Below are 15787 nucleotides of genomic sequence, written 5' to 3'. Positions count from 1 at the left end.
GCTTATTACAGAGGGAAAATTACACACCTAAAAGCTGCTATTTCTGTAATTTGACAGGGAAGAGAGTGAAAAGTCTAGGAATAATAGCAGGCTTCCCAGAGGGGTCCAGGGGTAAGATAACTAAGATAACTAAGATGCAGTAGCATAAAGACATCTGACGATCAAAAGCAGTTTCATTTCATGAAGAGAGTCACTACCCAAGCTCAGTTCAAAAAGATAAAGCAAAGAAATGGTTACTGTGGGGACTTTTTCTATCAGGGGTTTCCCAAAGGGCACATTAGTCACTTAAAATGCGTGGGAGTTTGACCAGGAGGGCAAAGCAACATGCTCAGTGTCTGGGCACACGCATTCAGGCCAAAAAAACCCCACTTCAGGGTATTGTTTCCATCCACTTACCACATTTATTCATCCGGAAAACAATTTTATGTGTGTGTGTGTGTGTGTGTGTGCACAATTTTATGCATCCATGTACATACAATGAGTCATACCTACGCACATGCATGTGTATCTGACTTGTTGGCATTATCTGCACAAAGCAGAGATAAAGGAAGGTGTAAAAGTCTGCAAGATTGGAACGTGTTCTTTCTCGTGTTTACTGAGGTGCTAACCTGAGAATCTGTATAAGGGTGTTGCCCACACGTGGGTTCACAGCTGGCAATGGTGGTCTAAGAATCCAGATTCCAGGAGGTCCCAATCTCATCAAAGCTCCACAGGGGGCAGAGGGCAGAGCGAGAATTGTAGTGATAGGGTCCGTGAGTGGATTTCTTAGGGGAGAGTGACCGCCCTGCTGTGGGTCCCTTTCCCAAGTCCTTTTCGGGTAGGGGAGTGGGAGGGCTACCTTCGAACACTTGACTTGTGGAGAGAGCTCCAAGAAAACCACTTGGGGGTCTTTGAAATTCTTTCACATCATCAGGACACGTGGCTCTGGGGTCTGAATCCCATGTGAGACCACAAATAGCCTGTAGACTCTGGGGTCTGACCCCAACCAAGACCGGGAGAAGGTCGACACTGGCCTTAATTGCTTTGGGGTGGCGGGGGGCGGGGGTGGTTTGAGGGGAGGCAGCCGAGGGCTAAGAGGTGGCCCGAGGGGGGAAAGCAGGAGAGCTTCTCTGTGGACCAGGTCTGGGCCCGAAGGGGCAGCCCTTGGGCCACGCACTCTGACGAGTGTTGGAGAAACAGCAGAGTGGCAGACCTAGGAGTGGATTCTGGAGCCAGGATTCACCATGAGGTGGGCTGAACACCACTGCATTCTGAATGGCTACTCAAAAAGGTATTAGTTAGAGTCTGTTTCTTTCACATCAAAACTATGTTCCTAAAGGGTATATGGCCGTGAAAATAATGTCAATATTAATTTCTTAGGCCTCCATGGCAGATGGTGCCAGTACACCTGGAGACAAATATTAACTACATAAGAAAAGGGTCCTCAAAAAGTCAAACTTCGAATTATGACGTGACCCAGTAATCCCACTCCCAGTACGCTTGCCCTCTATTAAGCTCTCCTAAGATCAAGAAGTTCAAGAGTGAACGGGGACAAATACATGGTGATAGAAGTCATGACTTTGGACAGTGGGCACACAATGCAACATGCAGATCACTTGAAACCTGTATGACTCTATTAACCAATATCACCCCAATAAAATTAACAATAAAGCAAAACGTGATGACTTAAATTACGGCAAACACTGTAACAGCTTTCTTTATAAATGCTCATGATTGCATCATTGAATAAACTGGATTTCCAAGTTAAGCTAGCTTTCTACAGTAAATCTAAAAATACAGAAATGGTGAGTTCACTTAATAAACAATACAATGTTAATAAATAGGATCTGGAAATTGGAGACTGGTTTGTTTTTAAGAAAATATGTAGTAGCAATGGAGCAGGCAAAACGGGGGTCAGAAAAGAGCATTTTTATAAAAATAAATATCAACTAAAGAGGAAAAGAAACGGTTTAATAGAAACATACGCTGTGTTGTATAGTCTTCTCTTAAATCCCCATAAATTTAGCCCGTGTTCTTTGAGTTACAGTTTTCAAAGTCACCATTGCAATCATTTTCTTCTCCCTCACTAAGTTCTTTACAATTGAATTGGAGGCTTTGTTTTAAAATGAACCTCAAAGCAATTCTGATGGTTCATCTTTTCATTATCTTAGTAATAAAATACCCACTTGCTCCCGTAACAGTGGTGGCCATGAAATTACCTTCAAGGGAAATCAAGTACCTAAGTTCCCCTTCTCCTATTGTGTGACTACAGTGTTTAAAACTTTTGTAAATGAAACTGAAACTATCCGTGGCTGTTTTTTAAGGAATGACAAGTCTAAGCTGCGCTCACTCCCGGGGAGAAGTGTTCTTGAAGTACTTTAACTCGTACTTTCAAAATATTCTTTGGCAAGGTATACTACATACTCTGTCAGGCTTGACAGAGCCCCGTATCATATATTACTTCTTCAGTTATAAACATATCATAAATTATTTCTTCAGTTATAAAATATTCTTATTTATCTGCCAGAAAGTTACTGATGTCTGGTCAGGAATATAAGCACTGGCTGGTGGTCCAAGGTCGAGCCTCAGCCAGAATCCCTCCGCATATGAAAAAACAATACAAAAACAAATCATTGCACGCATCCTCTTTTACTCTCTCTTTTGGGAACTTCCGAGCAGCGGTCATTTTAACGAACAGATGGGGTGCAAGAACGCACAACAGCAGCTGTTAATATGCAGTTGGAAGAGTGGAGGGCCGTGACATACCTAGACACAAGGGCAGCATATGTTCAGCTAAGCACATGGACTGTAAATATAAATTATGATGATAACAGGCAGAGGCACAGAGGGGCACAGCCACGGATGGCAGCCCCCGTTTAATCAACTAACATATTCTACCATGCACTACAGAAGGCGTGACATTATTCTAATGAAGGAAATACGACAGAACACGAACGATGATACCTTAAATCAGCTTCCTACATTTTGAAACACCGAACTATTTTTTCCCTGTGAAGGCAAATTATTACTCACGAGAGAAATTGGAAACCAATAAAAGCTATGAGGACCATCTTGAAGAAACCTCAAAATATCAAAACAGATAGTATTTTCCTGCTTTAAGCATTTGCTCCCGTTACGTTTTCGACAGAGGGGATAGTTTCGTTACGCTGAACGGTACCAGTTCAATTCACAGAAGAGCCGGTTGAAGATCCTAGAGACAAAAGCAATTACCTTCTCTTGGTACTGCCGCCGGGAGGAGTCCAGGGACTGGATCAGAGCCGTGGCGTGGCCCACGAACATGGCGTAGCAGGTGGCCCCGACGATCATGCTGAGCATGGTGATCCAGAGGTCGGACATGCTCACGGGGGCCTGGGCGCCGTAGCCGATGCACAGCATGTGGCTCATGGCCTTGAAGAGCGCGTACGAGTACTGCTTCCCCCAGGAGTCGTTCTGCAGCGGAGAGAAGAAGAAAGGAGCCTGAGCCGGCCGGAGGGCCGCATGGGACGGGCCTCTCTCCCCGACCGCCCCGCTTGGGACCTGGCGTTTGCCGACGCCAGCCTGGCTCTATGGAAGGGACATCGTCCGCTGGTACGATGGGCCTTCCTGCCCCGTTCTAGGTTTGCCTTTTCTAAAACTCCAGTTCCTTTGGGGATAATGATGTGAGTGTCACATACAAATGCCCAGGATGAATGCTGTTAGGATCACTCAAAGTTTCCAGAAAAACTGGTCATTCTCTAGAAATCCCTTTGCAAGCAGAGATGGGGGCGAACCCGAAGACACGACTTGTAGGAACTTTTATCAAAACTATGAGGTTTAGATTTTTAAAATCCAGACTGACATGTTTGTGTAGTAGTCCTTAGTCCTGCATTTCTTAAGTAGAAAAGTAAACATATTTGGAAACAGGGGTCTGATAAATGGAAGGACTTCCTTGATACCCTCTCTCAGAGTCATGCACACTCAAATTCAGATGTCAAGGCTGATGGTGAATGAATCCTGCTGGCTCTTTGAACAATACTAAAATAAATAAATAAATAAATAAAACTAAAATAAGCAAAATAATATCTTGGCAAACCCTCTCGGAAAAAAAAGCTGACTTCTGAGATTAGTTATTAGATGCAATTCCTAATGTCATTTCAAAACTATTCCAAGCTCAGTTCTACAAAAATAATCATCAAATTCTCTATTCTAGGATTTACATAATTTATGAGGCCCAGTGCAAATGGAAAGTTTGGGCCTTTTAGTTCAGAACTTAGAAAAAAAAAACTGTTGAAGATAATAATATATAAATATTTTTCCATTAAGAACATGTTATTACTTATAAAGCTTAATGGGTAATAGTGACAGATGAGTAATCACAAAAATGTATTTCAAAAAATAATATTTTGGTATACTTACATGTAATACAATAAATGATAATACAGTATATTGTGATATCTTGATTGATCATACAATATTTCTGGCTTAAATTTTTGCAAATTAACTTCTTACAATTTATACAAATTAGCGATTTCACTTTTAATGATAGAATCAAAAGACACATCAGTTGCTTTTGGCTAACAAGGTCACAAATAATTCTTGACAAGGTCACAAATAATCCTTGATACTTTTTAATTTCAAGAGACATCTTTCTGTTGATGCAACTATTACTGGAGCTATTAAAAGTATGGTGTAGGCTGTGACAATATTGGGATAAATTTCTGATAAGTTATTTTAATATACAAATATTAATACATCTGGAGTTTATTCTCATAGAATAATTTTCTATAGTAATATAATTTCATATAAGTCAGTTACATATATGTGTAAATGTGATTTTTAAAATTAAATTTTTTACTTTGAGATAACTGTAGATTAAAATGCAAATTGTAAGAAATAATAAAGATTTATCCTTCACCCCGTTTCTCCTAATGACTACATCTTGCTCAAAACTGTAATACAATGTCCAGACCAGGAAATTGACATGGCTACAACCCAGTAATCTCATTCCTGTTTCAACGATGTATGTGTCCTCATTTAAGTGTGCATTTAGCCTCAAGCAGCTTTATTGCCTGTGTAGGTCCATGTATTTGTCAACACAGTCAAGACCCGGGACAACAAAAGCACAAGATCCCTAATGCTGCCTTTCTATTGCATGTAACTGTACGCAATGGCTCCTTCACATTTCCTCTGACATGTCCTGGAACTTGCTGAGGTCATACAGGGAACCAAAAGTAGCTTCATGACTCGTATAGCACCTAGAATTCCTGTTTATATATTCTAGTCCTTCATTTTCAGTTACAAAACTTTAATTTTAAAAATTGTCTTCCTTGTTAATAATTAGCTCATTTACAGCTTCACATGAAAATGGTGTTATGTCCCACCAAATGTGATGATTTTTTAATTTAATCTGTATTTCTAGGTTGATGGATACTTGCTTCACAATGTTGGAGCAGTTTTTAAAAACTGAATATTGTAAAATACAAAGAATTCTATCAGCCCTGATATGCGTTATGAGAATGTCCATGTCTATTCTTTATTTTGTAATAATGTCTTGACAATGTTCATGGCTGGTTCTCCACAGGCACTGCCTGGGAACTCGGGCAGAAGAGTTAGTATCTGCGGAGGTACTGCAGTGATGCGCTCCTGGGTCTGTCAGGCAGCTGGTCGCTCACCTGGGGTGCTGCCCCTGCCGCATGGGGGAGCCATTCCTACCTCCGTGGCAGCCCCTGCCACAGCTTCCGTTGCCTCTGCCAATTGGGTGAGATCTGGCCGGGCCACACTGGGGACACGCAGCGCCCAGACTGCCGAGGCGTGCGTATGTGTGCCTCAGGCCTGACCCGGTGTGTGCTCAGCTGCCCCCTGCAGCCTCCACTCATTCAAGTCCATGCCCTACTATCCCAGAGGGCTTCACTTACAAAACGTAAATTCAAAAATACAGCTATTAAAATTTCAAGGTAGCGGCAGCAGAGCATTAAACCAGGTGCAGGGTTCTTCTCGAGCAAGTGCAAGGTCGCATCCCACATGCCCAGGAAGCCATTCCCACCTCGGTCAGATTAACTGTTGCTTGATCAGAAATGTTTAAAGTTATTTTCAAAATATAGTAAGTATATGCAGATATTGTGTTCATGTTTTAATGGGGTTTCCAAAATTAAATTTTTAGATTAAAATTTGAGTATGACTTTGAGTGGTAAACACAACACAATATAGAGATCATGTGTCATAGAAATGTACACTCGAACACTAATAATCTTGTTAACTAACGTCACTTCAATAAATTTAATTTAAAAATAATGTGGAATTGTCTGATGTGAAGCACACGTTCATCTCCAAGTGTGCCCTGGAGTTAATTTATTACATCAGCTAAGAAGTGAGCTGATGCTTCTTTATTCTTCTATCCTCATCCTCTTGTGGGTTCCAAATGGATTATTAATTAGAAACCCAATGGCCACACTGATACCTGACAAAAGAGTCACAGTGGCCAAGGCATGGAAATGACAGATGACTGGATAAGAAAGATATGGTATATACGTGCAATGGAACACCACTCAGTCATAAGAAAAAATGAAATGCTGCCATTTGCAGCAACATGGATGGATCTTGAGAATATCATGTTAAGCAAAGTAAACAGAAAGTATTAAGAACCATATAATTTCACTCATATGTGGAACATAAAACTGAAAGTAACAAATGAACAAAAAAATTAAAAAAGACAAAAACTCATAGACACAGAGAACAGTAGGGTGATTGTCAGAGGAAAGGGGGGTCAGAGGGTAGTGAAAGGTAAAGGGGGTCAAATATGTGGTGATGAAAGATGATGTGACTTTGGGTGGTGGGCACCCAAGGTAATGTGCAGATCATGCATCACAGAATTGTATACTTGAGACCTATATAATCATATTAACAAATGTCACCCCCAAAAATTTAATTTTAAAATGCTGAACATGTTAAGTTTTAAAAGCCCAACCTTATGAACTTTGGATTTGCATATGGCTGCTGACAAATAAAATATAACTAGCCCCACTGGGTTGAAAGAGCTAAGTTTCTTAAAGTGAAATTGTTATTTATTTATAAAAGGAGGTCAGGCTGCCATCTATCTCTCCATCTGTCCATCGTCCATCTGAAGAGTTTGTCATAGATCAGCCAGAACATATATAAGAGAATGAGGACTACACTAGGAAACATAGTGGGGGCCAGTCAGAGGGGCGCGAACACTTTTCAGCATGATAGGAGGAACCACTGAAAGTTTTTCAGCAGGGAATGATATAATCTGAACTGTATTTGAGGAAGACTGATTGGGAAGAATTGTTGAGCAGTGGTTCTCACTGACAGTGATTTTGTGGAGACAGAGAACACAGGGACTTGTGCAAGGTTACCAAGCTTACAAGTTTGTGTGTGAAAGAGTCAGCGGTTTGAACCCAGGCACTCTGGCTCTGGAGACCGTGCAATTATAATCACTACATGATACTCTTCTTGATTTTACAAACCTACCATACTTATAACTTCAGGCAAAATATTAAGGCTGAAAAAACTAACTGATCAGCCCACACCTCACATTTAAACTCTTACTTCATGCAGTAAATTAAAATAAGGCAAAGAGGAGACCTAAAGGAACAAAAGCTGGGGTCTGAGAAGGTTTTATGAAAATTCAGGAACATTTCTATTCTCAATAGACCATATTTCTTTTGTTATGTGATTGTTCTCTATTCGTATTTTAAAAATGATCCTATTACACTTTAGTCTATGTCATTAATAATAACACAAATGGGAGACTATATACTCAGAGTGATTTACCCTATGATCTAAATATTACCCACTTAAGTATAAACTGAATCCTTCTGAATGTAAACAATGCTACCTGTGAACCCTGATTTAATTAGCATTTATCTTGTTTTTAATTTTAGGTAATGCTTTATCAATGAATCACTCCATATGTATTTCTTATTATTCAAAATTGTTTACTCACTTCATTCTTTCCATCAGTATGGTATTGTTAAAATTAGTTTTCAAGGAAAGCATATTAAGCCAAATTAACAGGAACATATATAAGTAAATTTGTTCCACCTGGGAACTTTTGTATAGAAAAAATGTATTTTAAGATTTCTCCAGGTTTAACTACTTTCTAGGCCTTGGTTTTGATACCCTGTTTGTGATATTACTAAACTGTGGGTTGGGGAGAAGGTCTCTGGCAAAAAAAAAACACACAAAAAACAAAAGTGTTTATTCTAGGGTGTCCTTAGACTTACGGACCTAGGCTGTTCCAACTCAGGTTAAGTCCCTTAGGAACCTACCAGAAGAACAGAAGCTCTCCAGTTCTCCATCATCTTTCACATGAACTGAAATTTTTGTTAATTTAGAAGCCAAAATATTTCATTATTGAATACCAAAATTAATTCCTTATCCCTTGAAAGCAAATATGAGTATAAGCGTGTTAAGCAGGTAAAGTCTTATCAAACTCCCAAACACGGAACTCAGAGCCTCAGCATTCACTCACCGACTGCTAACTGGGTTAGGACCTGAGAGAGGATACAACGCTGGGACTGGGAGGCCAGGTGCGAATGCGCTGCGCAGAGGAAGGCGACCGAACGTGGATCGCTGTGTGCTATTTTCTTCCTCGATCACTGAGTAAGTGCATCACCTGTGTCATTCACAGCAATGCCAATCAGATAGAAAGCCGCACTAAGAAGCTCTCCAGGAAGGAAATAGGGCACAGCAGAATCTGCCTGAAGACACAAGCAGTAGAGCTGAAGAGGTCAACCATCCCAAAGAATTCCAATTCACCGACTGCGTCACTACTTTTTATCTGCACGCAAGAGCGCGGTCAGGGTGCAAGAGTCGTTTTCTGTCCGTTTCACGGGGCTGAAGTGGGATAACCAAGAACAGACTTGGGGAGCAAGCTTTACACTGGTCAGTGATTAAAGTGGAATGACCATCGTTATTTAAGTATTCATTTGGAGGTTTTTGTGCTTTGAAATAGATCCCCCCGAATTATTAGATTTATATGTTTATTAGAAGCAGAAATATGTAAGAAACATTAGTGAGGAGGTTTCTACCTTAGTTAAATAAAACATTATTTGTGACATTTAGTTACAGATCTCAGTAAGTGATAGTGTCCATGGGAAGGAAAGGTAACTCAATGAGGCCGTGTTAAATTGGATTATTATGTAGCAACATTATCCAATGGGAACATTCCTATTGAGTAGGAATATATATATATTTACACATGTATTAGTAAGTACTAATTACTTCCTGCAATTCACATCCTAGACACTCTTGGATTCTTGGCATCCAAGCACACATTTGTATTCTTGATAGCAAGATCTCCAAATAATTTAAATTCCATGATTTCTAGCAATAACACTTCTGTAAAATTAGATATACAATTACATATATGTTTTTCAGTTGGGGAAATTTATTTTTCTTATTTGTAGCGTTGTGATCTGCTTACAAACATTTGTACCTGTGTCATTAAGCTTTTTGTATTATAGGAGGGGTCAAAAAGTTTTCAAGAGTAAAATAAAAAGTTAGTGCATTACTAAGTTTTTATTGCCATATAATGAATGATGTGTGATCATTTAGAGCTTGGTCTAGACTTGTTTTCTGGGCAATTAATTCCTGGAGCTCTAAGTGTACTTTTTCCTGCTTCAATAATGATGATAAAATAAAAAATCTCCAATAAGTAGATTTGTAAATTAAAATTCAACAATGCTTGAGATCATGGATATTTTCTCCATATTTCTCTTAATTTGGGTGCATTATTTTAAAATAAAAATGAAACAAATCAATAAATTATTTTTTAATTTATGGTGCATATTAACCCATCTTTATACTGAATTTATTACCACTTCTTATAGAAAGCCCCCAAATCAGACATTATTTCAAGATTTTAACTGTTTTCAATTATATTTTAGTATTTCAAGCAAAGTAGTTTCATTGGCTATCCCTTTCTTATTTGTGCAAGTAAAAAGAAGCAAATATATTTTAATTATTTTTGGATGTATAAGTATTAGTAAGCATATCTTATATAATGCATACATATAAATAAATGATGGAAGATATTAATAGACACTGAACATTTTTTAAATTTCATCTTCATTGTATTTTTTTCCATTACCATTTATTCCCCCATACGCCCCTCCCCTACGCACTGAACACTTAACTACCCACAAACCCTGTTGTACCATCTCATTGCTCCTCATAACACTCTTGAAACCTGATACTGTTCTTCTTAAAGGTAAGAAAGGCAAAACTTAGAAAACCTAAGAAATTTACTCAAAGTCACACACTTGTAGGTGGCAAAGCTGGGACTCAGTCCCTGGCCTGTTGGAACCACAGTATAAACCCTCTCCATTCCAAACGTCACAGCCATGTCGTTCATAACCATTTACATGAGTAAAATTCGTGATCATTAGAATGCAGTAATTTCTAGAATTTTAAGAACATAACAGCAGCACTGACATTCTTTCAAGCGTATGTTTGCATTTCCACCAGCAGAAGGGACCCTCTACTACACCTTCAGGGAATTGAGAGGGAAAATGATCTCAGGTTTTCATCAGAGACAACCCCTGAGGGACAACGCACTGGAGAGTCTGGGGTCAGTAAGAGGATTTGGTCTTACAGTTGTAGCTCCTGTTTTTATTTTCCTACTGGCTGAGAGCTCTCTCAGCGTTCTCCTCCTTCCCTCCTACCCCCAAAGCCTGGGGCGGAGCCCCCCATCCTGTTATTTACAGTGAACAGCCCTCGGGAAAGACTCGCTGCAACCCTCAGGGACCAGGGAAAGTGCACAGGACAGAGCGGGTGTGTTCAGTGGGAAATGCTAATCCGGGCTGAGAGCTGTCACTCAGTGCCTGGCCGAAATGGTCTAAGCAAGGACGCCACATTTTCATGGGTGCTATTACTTAATATGCACTTTTAAATTAATTTGATGGGTTTTAGTAGAGCGGCTCTGTACTGATGAGCAACAGATTAGATCATCTCTTTTGATAGCATTCTCAAATTGTTTAACTCTGCTAATTAAATCGAGAGGTTTTAGCATACTGGTCATGGTACAAACTAGTGAAATTAAAATGAAAACGAAGAACCATAATAATCTTTGTCAGGCTCAGATTTCCGCTTTTAATAAAGAAGGGGGCCCCCAGAGACATAAATGAAGCAGGAGACTTCACATCTTTCAGCCTCATTGTAACCCCTGGGTGTTTACTGTTAATTAGTATTTAAACAAATATTTGTTACCATATGAAAGGCTAAGGCCTTAGGTATTTTTCTGGATGGTTTGCATATATGTCACTTTGTATGACAGACAGTGTCATATGTTAGAGTTTGACACATAAAATGGCTATGTATGAAAGAGCTAATAAGTAATGTTTAGGTGTTTTCCACCTAAAATAGTTCTGTAAACGAGGGTCTGAATTTGTTAACAGTGTGTGTGTTTTAACTTGACAAACATGTTTATAGCACTTTCTACTGCCTGGTACAAGTCCAACCTCTACAAATAAATAAATTATGAAAAATTTTATTGAAATCCAATGTTCAGAGTTAGGCACAACTAAAATACAGAAATAGTTAAATGATAGAGAAAAGAAATGTGTAAGCTGACAAAAAACTTACTAGTATTTGTTTTTTTATGTTAAGATTAAAAGGAAAACCATTATCCAGAAAGTGAAGCTCTCACCTGTGACAGCCTCTGAAAGCCCACCTTTTAATGATAGCGGTTGCGCTTTGTATCTAACATAGCCGTGGGATTTTGATGGTATGATAAATAAATTTCTATTTTTCTTATTCTATTTGGGTTTGCCACGGTGCCTGGGTTCCCACCAACAGAGGTACAAAGGGGTAAAGAAATAAGATAAAAGAGCTGACCCACTAAACATCACTTGTGTTCCTGCATTCATAGAAACTTGGACTCTACGAGACCCCAGCAAAGATTTACTTTATCCTTTTTATGAGCAAGATGACTTTCAGAATCTCCGTAATCATAAGCTGAAAATAAAAACATAAGTAGATAAATACATACAGACATAAATATATTCAGAGTCCCCAACTTTGTTTCTATCGCATAAGCAAAGAACGATGTACCTAGGGTCTCCTCTGGTTCAAGAACTGAAAAACAAAAAGAAGCCCTTGTTTCTCTAAATGCCTGAAAGTATCACTTTCACTGCATTTGCATAATCACAGTAATAACCTTACCCCCACCATCAATGAAAGCACTGAGGTCAGTTTTTATAGATCTCTGACACTAAGACTCTACTTTGACTTGATTATCACAACAACCTTATGGTAGCTGGAACAGCCTTCATTATGTTCATTTTACTAATAATGATGCAGTTCATAGTTTCCTAACTTGTGCGTGGCCTCATGCTAAGAAGCAATATCTCCCCACTGCAAACACAGTGTGTTTTAAACTGTACATTCATAATCACTGTCCTGTACGCTGCACACGCATGGGGATTTAAGAGGAAAAATCAACCGGGGTCTGGGTAAAGCATCTCCATTCTCAAAATGAGACTACATGTCAAATCATTACACTATGTCTGGGTAAAACGATGCAGACATCCTCTGTGATCTCTGTATTATTCAACGTTGTCATAGAATTATCTGTTTCAGGCAAACACACTCCTGTTAGATCAGTAGCTAATTGAATATATAAAAAAACATTCCCCTGGGGTAAAGTTATTTCAATCACTGGTTTAAAAGATACATGGCACCAGTAAAAGTTACTGTTACACTAGAAGATACTTTTAAAATTCATCTTTTTTATTGAAAGTAAAGGAGTAACTATGCAAACCAGCAACAGTACGTTTTACTTAATTGGGAAGACACGACCTTCCACTGCAGACAAACAAAAGAAGCCCTCAATTACACGCTAGAACTCGGTGTATTGATTATGCAATCTAACAAGACAAGCCTAGGAAATCCCCTGCTGCGTGAGGCAGTGTAATAAGCACCAAGTATTGAGCCCGGATCGTTATTTTTAGAAATCTAAGCTCCGACTTCAAGCTCTTATCCTGTGATAGGTATTCTGTGTATTAGCATGTAAGGCTTCGGTGTCGGTCACAGCTCAGAGAGAATATTCTGCTTTGACTTCTAAATCCACGTAAGCTTTATACAACCATTACTTTTATCATGTGTGGGCTCCCTGATCTCAGGCACAACTTCAAAGAAAATTCAAATACCAAACAGTAGTACTTAAGAGGGGCAAAACACAACATCTTGATCAGCAGACTCAAACCAAAAACCCTTTTTACTATTGCTTAGAAAGGTTAAACCCCTAGAGCCTCAGTGCTCTCTGATAAACCAGGTCTGCACTCACATGACATTTGAGGGAGGGAGGGAGAGAGAGAGAGAGAGAGGAGAGAGAGAGAGAGTGTTTGTGTTTTAGAGAGACACAGAGGGAGACATTTCTTTTTAAGGCTCTGACTACCTTCTTTCAGCCAGATCCTTGAATTCAAATGTAGACTGATCTGGGTATTCATAAGCAAACAAACTGTAGCGCAGAAAGAAAAGGATTCAAAACAATCTGTTACACTTTCCTGTTTTCTCTTTTTTCCCTTTCTTCCGGCTTCCGATTCTACCAGTTTAGAAGAAGACCGGAAAAATGGTAATTCAGACATAATTTCCACTTCCATTTTTTCAAATTGTTATTCTAATAAAATACGCATAACTTCTATTTCTGATAAAATCTCAATTTTTAAAAAATTAAAACAAAAATACATGGATGCTTGTCCCACAGTCAACGGTGATACTACCATCCAAAGAAAATATGAATGTGAAGCTGGTTCCATTTGATATCATGCTAATGAAGGTATTCTAGCTATTTCCCAAAGGCAAAGGAGAAGAAAACTAAGGTTATTTTACTTTTTAAGAAAGGAGCAGTTTTTGCCCTATTTCTGCATGATTAAAAAACATCACGTTAAAAAGGCCAATGCTACCAGAAATGGAGCAACCCCTAGGCCTTTGGTAAAATCCCTGTGTGTCTGGTTTTAGTGTCACCTGATGCCAACTCCCCCCACACTCTGGCCACGTGGATGTGAGGCATGATAACCAGTGTTTTCTGAGAGGAACACACTCCTTAGAGCAATGCCTGTAAAAGTGTGACCTACAGTACCTCAGGCAGAGCGCCATGCCTGCACGCCCCGGCAGGCCAACGTTAAGAGACACGTTCAGACAGGTCACAGACCCATGAGTCCTCCTTGGCCCCTGAGACGGGGATGGAACCAACTCCAAGGCATACTCCCAACGCTAGAGAAAGCCCTAACAACGAACAGCATGCATTTCTCAGTCCGCAAAGACTGTTCAGAACTAAGAAGTAAGCATCCAGAGCTTAATGATGTCTCTTGTGCATCACTTCCATGACTCACGCCAGATTTTTCCAAGCTCGCTCTAAAATGACTGGTCTGCTCCAGTGAGTCAGCAGCCTCTCATCTTCACATTCCTGTAGGCACCAGTGACACAGGCTGATAAATCATGTGTGTACCTGGATGTGGGTGTATGTGTACGTCTACCCAGGCTTGCCTAGAACAGGTGAAGCATGGTGCTCTCCCTATGGACTACCGGTGTACTGTCCACGGTGGCAGAGCGACACCTGGCTCCCGAGCCGGCGGTGACTGGAGCAGCAATAAACCTCAGTCAGGTGACTTCGATCAACCCTGTCAATGAAACCTGGGGAGAGAGTACCGCACTCAAAAATCTCTCCCATAGCTTCTTGTAAGTGGCTTGAAATTCCCGCGAATCTCTGTTTTATGTAAGAAAGTAACATCAGTGACACTGCCTCTGGAATGTCACAATTTAAAGGCCTGTGCATTGCCAATAAGTGAGAGCCAAGGAGCCTTCTGCCATGGACTGTAGGTTCCTTGGCTGGTCCCAAGAGGGTTCAGGGCTAACTCCCAAGACTCTGGCACTGATGCGCATAGGCCAGCTCAGGATGGAGAAGCAGGATGAGCATCTCACACAGATTCTTTAAAGAAAGGCAAGGCTTGGATGCCATACATTTGAAAGCAAATATGAGAGGCAGGACCTTCGAGTGAAAGGACACAAGACTGGAGTCGGTGTGTATCGGGTGCCTAAGCAGGCTGCAGGCGGATTGCTGTTGCTTTGGTATGTCCATGGCTTGCCTCTGGCTGTCGTGGAAAATGTAGCATGTGCTGAAAATGGAATGGTTCCAAGGATTCTTTTTACATCCTCTGTTCCATTGCAGGGAAGGGGCATGCTGGGTTCGTATGGAGTTACTCCGGCAGGTTGGCAAAGGATGAAAAGTCAGATCTGTTGCCTTCTGAGGAATAGAAGAGTTTACAGAAACATAGTAGAAAATGAATAACACTCAAGAGAGAACAGCTGCCCCTAAGAGTAAGTCCAGCCTCCAAAGGTCATGATGCAGCCCCCGCCTCCCTCCTTAGCTTCCCTAACCCTGCACCAGAGCCCAGACTCCTCTCCCGTGACCCCGGTCTGCCCGCTGTTCCCGCAGGAAGCCAGTGCCCTCTCCTCCGTGCCTTCACAAAGGCATTCTTCTCTGACTCCACATGACGTCTGGACTCCCCCTTTGCTTGGCCACCTCTGCTGGTCTTTCAAGAAGCAGCCAGTTTGGTAACATCATTCCTTCCAGACGACTGTGTGGACCCCCACCTGTGCTTCCAGCGATCACGTGATTGTATCGTAGCAACTATTTGTTTGCCTTCACCGATATGATCAAAGCCCCCTGAGAGCAGGGGCACTATCCGTCTTTGTATGGCAAACATCCAGCGGTGACTGATATGAATAAAATGTTGGAAAAAATGTATACAGGGTACGGCTAAAGTAGGTTTACAATTGTGAGTACATGAAACACACTTTATTCTTG

General features: G+C 40.4%; 1 protein-coding gene across 1 annotated transcript in view; it reads right to left on the bottom strand.

The window, feature by feature from the left end:
• Positions 1 to 15787, bottom strand: part of HCN1 (hyperpolarization activated cyclic nucleotide gated potassium channel 1) — a 296203-nt gene that overhangs the window by 80040 nt on the left and 200376 nt on the right. The window contains exon 4 of the mRNA XM_090276130.1: positions 3211 to 3429. Within this exon, the coding sequence (XP_090132256.1) occupies positions 3211 to 3429 (219 nt within the window). The remainder of the gene's footprint in view (positions 1 to 3210; positions 3430 to 15787) is intronic.

Source organism: Furipterus horrens, unplaced genomic scaffold, assembly GCF_987537825.1.
Source record: "Furipterus horrens unplaced genomic scaffold, mFurHor1.1.pri manual_scaffold_5, whole genome shotgun sequence".
NCBI classification, from domain to species: Eukaryota; Metazoa; Chordata; class Mammalia; order Chiroptera; family Furipteridae; genus Furipterus; species Furipterus horrens.
The sequence above is the reverse complement of the archived record's forward strand: the minus strand, read 5'-3'. Positions and strand labels throughout refer to the sequence as shown.